The sequence below is a fragment of the Limulus polyphemus genome, unplaced genomic scaffold (assembly GCF_000517525.1).
Source record: "Limulus polyphemus unplaced genomic scaffold, Limulus_polyphemus-2.1.2 Scaffold1114, whole genome shotgun sequence".
NCBI classification, from domain to species: domain Eukaryota; kingdom Metazoa; phylum Arthropoda; class Merostomata; order Xiphosura; family Limulidae; genus Limulus; species Limulus polyphemus.
In genome coordinates this window covers 35965-46206 of record NW_013666724.1, presented here as the reverse complement: position 1 = coordinate 46206, position 10242 = coordinate 35965, and the positions used below count along the sequence as shown (strand labels likewise).

At 35.2% G+C, this 10242-nt stretch overlaps 1 protein-coding gene across 2 annotated transcripts in view; it reads left to right on the top strand.

Annotated features, from left to right (window-relative positions):
* LOC111086456 (cystinosin homolog) overlaps positions 1-9022 on the top strand; it is a 16623-nt gene extending 7601 nt beyond the window's left edge. For both annotated transcript variants that reach the window (XM_022389384.1, XM_022389383.1), the window contains exon 3: positions 5510-9022. In XM_022389384.1, the coding sequence (XP_022245092.1) occupies positions 6464-7723 (1260 nt within the window). In that variant the 5' untranslated portion in view covers positions 5510-6463 and the 3' untranslated portion in view covers positions 7724-9022. The remainder of the gene's footprint in view (positions 1-5509) is intronic.
* Positions 9023-10242: the final 1220 nt, after the last annotated feature.

Genomic DNA, 10242 nt, shown 5'->3' with positions numbered 1-10242 from the left:
CTTAATTACATACAAACAAACAAACAATTGTTGCGTTATTTTATTAAATTAAAATGACTTAGTGCACTCCTATCATTAGTATGAAAAAGTAGTATTCAGAGACTTATGTATTTTCATACTTTTTTTTCTCTCTTGTGAAAAAAAAACCTCTCAAGGAGACTCTAGAACGAATCAACTTAAAGCGGGGTTGCGCCTAGCGGGGTCTTAACGTATTTCTAAAACTTCAGAACTAATTTTACCGATTTCATCTAACTATCTATATAGAGAATAGAACGAACTAATTCTAGTGCTATTCTTGTGGATTTTAATTCAAGTTTTGAAAATTTCTGAATTTTGACACTATTTTTTTTTACTATTACGAAGTTGCAATGCTAAAATCCAAGGTTCGATTTCCAGCGGTAAACACAGCAGATAGCCCAATGTGGCTTTGCTGTAAAGCACACAAACACACACACACACATTATATTACTACAAAAGTAATTTAAAATACAGTTTTCATGCACGTTTTTTGCTCTCTAGGTGGCAGCACCAAAACAGCGTATGTATTTTTTTAACATGGATTAAAAAACGGTGTTATTGATATTGTTACAGATGGACAGTTTCATTGTAAGGTAGGGTGATCTAGGTAGTTACTATTAATTTCTCATCAAAATAAGCTACATAAATCATAAATAAAATGTAATTAAATGTACTCTTCTTACGTTCTCTCTTATAAAGATTAGATGTATTTGTTTTGAACTTCGCACAGAGCTACACGAGGTTGTAAACACTTTCAAGTCCGTCAACCAGTTCTGTGAAGGAAAGAAAAAGAGGGTGAGTTTGTTATGGATTTCGCACAAACCTACACGAGGGCTATCTTCGCTAGCCATACCTAATTTATCAGTGAAAGGCTAGAGGGAAGGCAACTAGTCATCACCACCGACCGCCAACTCTTGGGCAACTCTTTTACCAGAGAATAGTGGAACTGACCGTCACATTATAATGCCCTCACGGCTCATAGGGCGAGCATGTTTGGTGAGACGGGGATTCGAACCCGCGACCCTCAGATAAAGATTAGAATGTATTGTTTTTCATTAGTTAGGTACCTTCGTTGTTAGCGATATCTTCGGCCTTAATTCCAATAATATTTCATATTTCCTGAACTGAAAATTTAGGATAGTCCTAAATCCACATACTAAGATAATAATGTGAAATAATAGTTATAATAAAAATATAATAATAATAAAATTAAATATAATAAATTAGAATGTTAATGGAAGCAAGCTCATTGTCGTTGAATTTTCACACGAAGCTTCTCGGCGTTAGCCGTCTATAATTTTGAAGAGAGAGAGGGTAGATTGAAAGCTTCTAGCCAACACAACTCATCACCAACTTATTGTGCTACTCTTTACCAACGAACTCTTGGGTTATGCTTTATCAACGAATTATGAGATTGCCCCTTACATTATAACGCCCTCGCGGCTGAAAGCGTGACGGGTTTCCATCCCGCGATTCTCACAGTGCTAGTTGAACGCCCTAACCACTAGGGTATACCAGACCAACGAAAGTAAACCTAACGTTAGGGATAAATAGATTTTACATCATACAAGTGAGACAAAAATAAGCTTCAATTAGAATTTTTTTTTCTCTTAACACGGCGCAACATGAAATGCGTTTCGCTAAATGCACCTAATGAATAAGGAAGTAAAAAGTACTCACAATGTAGTACACCTACGTTCCGCCAGAAGGGACTGGGTAAAAACAGTAATTGTAGCTGCTACGGGGAAGATTCTATCTTTTAAGAGTTTGTATTAGCTGTCTACGATATATACTTCGCAGAGATTGAACCTCGCATTCTGGCGTTATAAACCCCAAAGCTTGCCACTGAGTCACCAGCGGACTCTTTTAACTTGATTGATTTAAAGCAAAGTCCCATCGGGCTATCTGTTGTGTCCATCACGAATAATCGAACCCCGGATTTTAGCGTTGTAAATCCGTAGACTTAACGTTGCCCTTTAGGCAAACAGCTCTTTTAAGAAAACAGGAAAATCACGTAGAATCATTAGAGCTTGGAGAGTCGATTCACAAATCAACAGTTTAGATGGAAACCCGAGTCAATCCTATCATTGTCACATAGCTACTGGTTAATTAGACGTTGTGTCGGATATAACAACAGGATACAGAATGAACACATGTACATAGATTACTTCGATTAGCAATTGTCCTATAGTTATATGACAAGGAGAGTGTATTTATTTTTGCGAAAATCTACGAAGAATAGATATAATAAAAACCTTATATAAAGCTATAAGAAAGGGGGAAAACGTCCCATTGTGTTATTTAAAACATTCAAGTTTAACTGAGATCATCAGTTGATGATAGCAAACCAGAGTTGCTGAAACATGTCAGACCAAACTGAATTATTTTAATTCACGTGGTGTGACGTTGTCCCTTTTTTATTGTGTTATCTCGATTTTAGGACGAAATTAATTCTTTAATAAATTACCTTATGTCACGTGCGAAGTATATTAGAAAGTTCGCAATTTTTATTATATGTTTTCACCTCTTGCGATCAGTATTCTCTACAAATTTAACAAAAAGCACGGATAGATCACGATGAAATGATGTCCAAGTAGAGTAAAAGCTACTGGCAAATATATCTTTGGTAAACTAAATCAATAAGTTGGTATTTAAAGATAATATATTATAAATTAAATCTTGTTTTATGTGTGTCATAACCAATAAGAATAATGTTACATTAGGGACTACTAACAATCATTCGCCATTTTCACAAAATTACAAAACCTACGTTAGAGAGAGGGGAATAGGGGCTATGTAGGTTTTTCAATATATATATATATCGCATGAGCGTAATGTTCTATACACAAATAACTTTCAAATGTATACACTAGTAGCAACTGAGACAAATTTTGTGGACTTAAACACTTCCTTTCCGTTTCCTATACCCAGTTAATAATGAATATTGTCCCGTGTCATCCTTTTAAAAAAATACCAAAACTGTGAAAGGCCACGTCTTTAACTTGTAACTGATAGACTAGAGCGAAGGCAACTATCCAACAGCTCCCCCTCACGGCCAACTTTTGTTCTAATCATATAGTGAAATTTTACTGTTACTCTTATAACATACACCTGGTTTTATATGGTAACAATTTTTTTTATGTTTTAGGTAATTTTCACTCTCTTCAAACCTCTATTACCACCATACGTTAATGAATTTGTTGCAATTTCTATGTAACTATAGTTACGGCATTGTACTTCAGAAAAAACAGCAACAACGACTTTGTTTTGTTTTTTATTGATTTTACTATAATGAGATGTTGTTTCCCTTTTCACAACAAAAGGCATAAACTTGTTTGTGTAGACTGATAAGTCAGCGTTTTGGACGGTCAAACGTGTTCTAGTTTTAATTTCTGTTTTTAACGGACAAGTTACAATCCGCTTTCCAGTCACAGACTTTTTTTTAGATAATTAAATTTGATTTTAGACTAGACTTCAAAGAGCTTTTGCAACATCACCATTTGATATTCCTCTCCTATTGTTTTATTAGAAAATCAAGATATATTTTGATAATTAATTATTTTCTACCCAATCAAAATATCGCATGAACAAAAACCACTGGAAAAAATAGCTGAAAATATTTCATGATGTGAACAAAATTACCTTTTACAGCATTATCTATATGCCATCTTTTAATATTATCATAGTATTTATACTTATTTTGAATCTGATTTGTCATATTTAGTTGGATCAGGCTGATGAAAAGGAACACACTGCGACAGTAGTATGTATACAAACGTAATATAAAAACATATCATAAATAACTTCTTTCTGTAGAATGAATACTTGAAATTGATCCTTTTTACTGACTGTGTGTAGTTTACATAACACGTGGTCAAGGAAACTGTTAAGTTGATTTTGTTTCAAGTTTCTTCTGTTCTTGTGACATTTTCCAAGAAGGTGAGACCTGTTACAACCTGCTACATGAGACCTTGTTTAAGATTAGCGCAATGCCCTTTTCTGGTTGTACAGGTAATACCTAGAGAAAACGGCTACATCAGTGGGTAGAGACCTTTAATTTAGTTAGTATTATCCAAGTATAATCTGAGCCGTCCGTCTATATCTAAGCAAGTACACATAATGTGTTTTTGTTCATGTGTGTAATAAAAATTGTTTTCACTGTGATTTATACTTTGTGTCCAGTCTTCTTATCCCTCAGCATTAACTCCGCTTGGGCAAGTTCAGCATTGTTTCACAATTCCGTATTTTCATCGACTATCCTGTTTGGCGGACTTATCCAGATCACCTTAAAATATCACATACGTATATGTGATTGAGTTTTATGTGGTAGTAAAGCTATGATGATAAATACGCTCCATCTTCATATGACTCACGTACCATATTAACTCGTTTTTTATTTAACGTTATGACTCACGTACCATATTAACTCGTTTTTTATTTAACGTTATGACTCACGTACCATATTAACTCGTTTTTTATTTAACGTTATGACTCACGTACCATATTAACTCGTTTTTATTTAACGTTATGACAAAAGTGATTCCTAAGAAGATATTTTTGACACATTTATTTTTCATGTCAATACCAGAATTCATCAACTGGGTTGAGCTCTATAGCAGTGTTTAAAAGTATGTCTGAAATACCACTTTCCCCGGTGGCTCAGCAGTTAACCTAAGGGCTTATAACGTAAAAAATTCAGGTTTTAATACCCGCGGTGGGCACAGCACTCGTAGTTCATTGCGTATCTTTGTATTCAATAGCAGACAAACAAAACAGCTGTATCTGTACAAGAAATTCAGAGCAGCAGTCAAATATGATTTTATTAAGCCTAATAAAGCATCCTTGTTTCGCCAGTTTGACAGTTCTACACCACAACAGTGTATTATATATATAAATATTTGCTGTCATTGTGGGATTTTTACCCTATTTTGACATCAAGTTAAGGTATTTCTGTTTTTATACTCGTGGTCAGTTAATTTGAGCATCCGAAGCAAAGATTGGGAATCATTCATTGTCTTGATGCGTAAATAAATTTTGCACAACCAGCGCTTTGAGATCATCGCCTAGAATTAGATATAAGTGGATGATATACTACAGATAAATCAGGGTCAAAATAACGGTTCAGAGTTGTTGGAAATATATCAGTATTTTCCCTTTAGTTTTATATACAGCGTTCGTGAACAAAATAATTTTAACAACTGTGATAAGAAAAGAGAGTCATTACCTCGAAACGGTTTGTAACGTACTTTATATACAGATATCTGGAGTTTAAAGAAATTACGTGATTCACATGCTCGTGTAATCATACCTTTTATTAGTGAATGATTTTTGAAGCAAATTTAATCAATGTAATGACACATATCTTAGCATTGTTTTAGTGAGTATATTTTTAACCAAACTATCAACGTATTGGTCTGGAAAAATCATTGTTTTTATTTTTAACCATTATTGACAGATAAACAAAACATACAATATATTTTGTTTGTTTCAGATGCGCTCAAAGATACAGAAAGGTTCTCTGTGCATAGCAGTCAGTAATTTTGAGCTGAAAAACTAAGATGGAAGAGAGTTAGTCAAGAGCATACACCGCCAACTCTTGGGTTACTCCTCTCTAACCGAATAATGAGGATTTGACCGTCACTGTTATAGCGATCCCACACTCTCAAAATGAAGAACTCGTTTCTATAGCAGTGAACCACGAATCCTCGGATTCACAGTCCGAGCATTCTAACAATAGACAACGCTCGGTCAGTAGGTGTCTGTCGAATTTGTGACACGAAACCACGAATCCTCGGATTCACAGTCCGAGCATGCTAACAATAGACAACGCTCGGTCCGTAGGTGTCTGTCGAATTTGTGACACGAAACCACGAATCCTCGGATTCACAGTCCGAGCATGCTAACAATAGACAACGCTCGGTCAGTAGGTGTCTGTCGAATTTGTGACACGAAGTGTTTTTATGTACTCAAGAACCTTTGTTGCTGTTGTTGCTTCTGCTACAATAGACAACGCTAAGTCCGTAGGTGTCTGTCGAATTTGTGACACGAAGTGTTTTTATGTACTCAAGAACCTTTGTTGCTGTTGTTGCTTCTGCTATTTTTGATGTAAGTTTCTGATGTGACCTTGTCGAATTTGATGAATGGTCTTACGTTACAACCGGCATATGTGTATTTTCAAGAAAAGCATAAATGGTTGTTAAAAACCTACTGATATAAACGTGATGACTAAAGTAGTTTGCCTGTGCGCGCACAGTGTTATCTCTAGACTTTAACCCTCGTTAACGAACATCCAAAATTAAGTGCGACGCTGTCCTTGTCGCTTGATATTCCCAAACTCTGTAGAACTATTACAGTGTAAAACGGTTTAATCACAAAGGTGTCCAATTTCAGATTGTACTGTAATACTTGAGTCGCACTTTTGCGGATCAGAAGAAACCCGAACTGTATGATACAACACGCGCACATGGAGGTTCAACGCTTACGTACTTTGCCTCCGAACGTTGGAACTGTATGCATTATATCAGTTCTAACTCACGTTGCTCTTCCCGTACAGTGTTTCGATATCTCGTTACTGGTATCATCACAAGACCTCTACATATACATTGGCGAGTGTGGACATTTTCTTACTTATTTAACTAATTCAGTGGACCGACCCGTGAAGGTGGTTTCGACCTTCGAGAAGAAAGGAGTTTTATTAGAAGTAACTGGAGATGGAATTATTAACGCCAACAGTAACGACATGTTAAACTTTACAGTTACTAGCAAAAGACCGGGACAAACGACTATCTTCTTAACCACTTCGGATTCAAACATTGACGTTTCTCAAGCATTCGTTCGAATTTTCGTTCCAAGGTCCCAGTTTCTGGATTCGTTGAGTGCATTGTTTGGATGGATCTACTTCATAGCCTGGTCCGCGTCTTTCTACCCACAAATCTACACTAACTGGAAAAGACAAAGTGTTGTCGGTCTGAGCTTTGATTACGTCAGCTTACATTTCTCTGGGTTCGCGGCCTACGCTTTATATAATGTAGGGTTAGCGTTTATAAATGAAGTCCAGATGGAGTACAGAGAAATTCACCCAACAGGTCTCATACCGGTGAAAATTAACGATGTCGTTTTTGCCTTACACGCAACTCTGGCCGTTTCTATAATTGTATTTCAATGTCTTGTATATGACAGAGGGAATCAGAATTTGTCCAAACCATTTGGAGCTTTCTTCACTGTCATCTGGCTGACAGGGTTTGTTTTTCTCATATTAATTCTCTCGGGATTGGTAAAGACACGTCCATGGCTAAGTCTGCTCTACTATTTTGCCGCTGTTAAACTTTGTACTACCGTCACCAAATACACACCGCAGGCCATCCAAAACTTCCGCAGGAAATCCACCACTGGATGGAGTATCTGGAATGTGATGTTCGATTTTGTAGGTGGCGTTTTTAGTGTGATTCAAATGGTTCTTCTAGCTTACAACTACAATGATTGGGATTCGATCTTTGGAAATTTTTCAAAGTTTTTACTGGGTGTCGTCTCAGTCTTTTATGATGTCTTATTTATGGTCCAGCATTACAGCTATACAGGATACCAGCCTTTGCCTTCAAGAACTAAATTAGGGTTGAATGTCAACAATGTCTCTGAAGAAACGACTAGAATTAATCCGACATTTGAAGCAGGAGTATCAACGCACTTTCTGCTACTTCATAGCTAGGTATGACCACATAAAACCACTCTTAGCCAAGTGTTTAAAACCCTATGTTTACACGCTGTGCAGTGTTGTGCTGTACTTACGAATATATTAATATTTTTCGTCGTTATTTTAAATTAACTTTATTTTATTTCTACAAAAATTACAGTTTTAACGGCTTCCGGCTGATTCCATTCAATATTTTGCAGAACGTACGTTATTTTGGTTTCAGCTTTTACAGACGAGCGTTTCCTGACTCTTATTGCACTGTTACAACTATTCGTGTATTTTGTTTAATTAAGCAGATCTATATAAGTGTTTTGGTTTCGCTAAATAAGATCCTTTATCATCATTGTCTGTACACAGATCTGTTAATTAAAACGATGAACATACATTCTTGTTCAGATCTCTGCATCACTTGGTTTCATTAAACATTTTGGTCGAATCTTTTACTGGACAAGACATTGTATGTTCATTGTTTTAGGGAACAGGAGTGTCTGTTCAATGTCCAATAGAACAAGACGGTGAATAGTCGTTAATTTTCTGAACAATACTTTGTATGTTCATTGTCTTAGGGAACAGGAGTGTCTGTTCAATGTCCAATAGACAAGACGGTGAATAGTCGTTAATTTACTGAACAATACTTTGTATGTTCATTGTCTTAGGGAACAGGAGTGTCTGTTCAATGTCCAATAGAACAAGACGGTGAATAGTCGTTAATTTACTGAACAAGACTTTGTATGTTCATTGTTTTAGGGAACAGGAGTGTTTGTTCAATGTCCAATAGAACAAGACGGTGAATAGTCGTTAATTTTCTGAACAATACTTTGTATGTTCTTTGTTTTAGGAAAGAGTAGTGTCTGTTCAATGTCCAACAGAATAAGGCTATGAACTTTCCTTGATTTGCCGAACACGACCTTGTATATTTATTGCTTTACTGAACAAGACTTTGTATGTTCATTGTTTTAAAGAACAGGAGTGTATGTTCAATACTCAACAGAATACGGCTACTAATATTCTTTGTTAACTGAACACAGCTTTTTGTATTGATTGTTTTACTAAATACGACTTTATATGTTAATGATAAACTCTGTTAATATAGGTTTTCCTTCATATTTCAATATTTTAAAGGGTAAAAATAAAAAACCGATTTTTGTTGCTACTATTGCTATTCTATGGGAAGCCAAACCATTGTCTAACAGCTAAAATATAAAGCCGTTTATTAGTGCTGTTCTTACTACTACTAGTAGAAAGTTTATAGTTTTATTGCACACTGCTCTAAAATATTTATTTATTGCACTGAATTGTGAAAGATTGTTTAATAAAATCATTTATACTTTCAGTATTTACTGATATTCTAATTCTGAATTTTTTCCTCTCCAATCAAGTAAAATTTTGAATAAGTATTGATTGTCGTTTAAGAGTCATAACGCAGGTGTTTAATATAAATATCGATTAGTACATAAATGTTAAGCTACGACACACGCTCGTTTAGCTACGACACACGCTTATCCTCCCTGAACTATTTCGGTGACCTTGGTAAACAGTTGTCAACTTACTACTAGAAAGACGTTCTTTTGATCTGTTAGCATAGGTATACTTTTTCACTATGAAAGACATACAGTTGAGCTGTTGATATAGGTATACTTTTTCACTATGAAAGACATACAGTTGAACTATTGGTATAGGTATGTCTGTTGCAGCAATAAATATGTGCAGGTACAGAATTGGCATATTTAAAACTGGTTACAATATACAGTAATGGCTATATACAGATCACCTGAAAATTGCTAAAGCCATAACTAGATTAATTATATAGTTATACCAAAGCATTAACTAGGTATTTAGTAGTGTACGTATAGCATTTGGGATACATTTGTTCAGAGTAAGGGTTAAAAAAGACGCACTATTTTCTCCAGATTTGTTAACACTTTATTTTATCCAGGTTTCTTAACACTTTGTTTTCTCCGGGTTTCTTAACAGTTTATTCTCTCCAGATTTTTTAACACTTTATTTTATCCAGGTTTCTTAACACTTTGTTTCTCCGGGTTTCTTAACAGTTTATTCTCTCCAGATTTTGTTAACACTTTATTCTTTCCAGGTTTCTTAACACTTTGTTTCTCCGGGTTTCTTGACACTTTATTCTCTCCAGTGTTTGTTAACACTTTACCCTCTTCGGGTTTGTTAACACTTTATTCTTTCCAGGTTTTTTAACACTTTATTCTTTCTCTGTATTTCCTAACACTTTATTTGCTCAGGTTTGTAACTTTTTACTATCTAGACTTGTTAGCGTTTTCCTTTGTCTAAATTTGCCAACACTTCCCTCAGTCTAGGTTTCTTAAAACTTTATTCTGTCCAAACTCTTAATACTTTACTCTGACCGGGTTGTTTAACCCATTATTCTGTCTAAATATTCTGTCAGATTCATTAACACCTTACTCTTTTCAGGTTCTTAGCATTTATTCTGTCCATATTTGCTAAAATATTCCTCTGTTCTTTGTACTTAACACTTTATTCTGCCCATATTTGTTAACATTTTACTA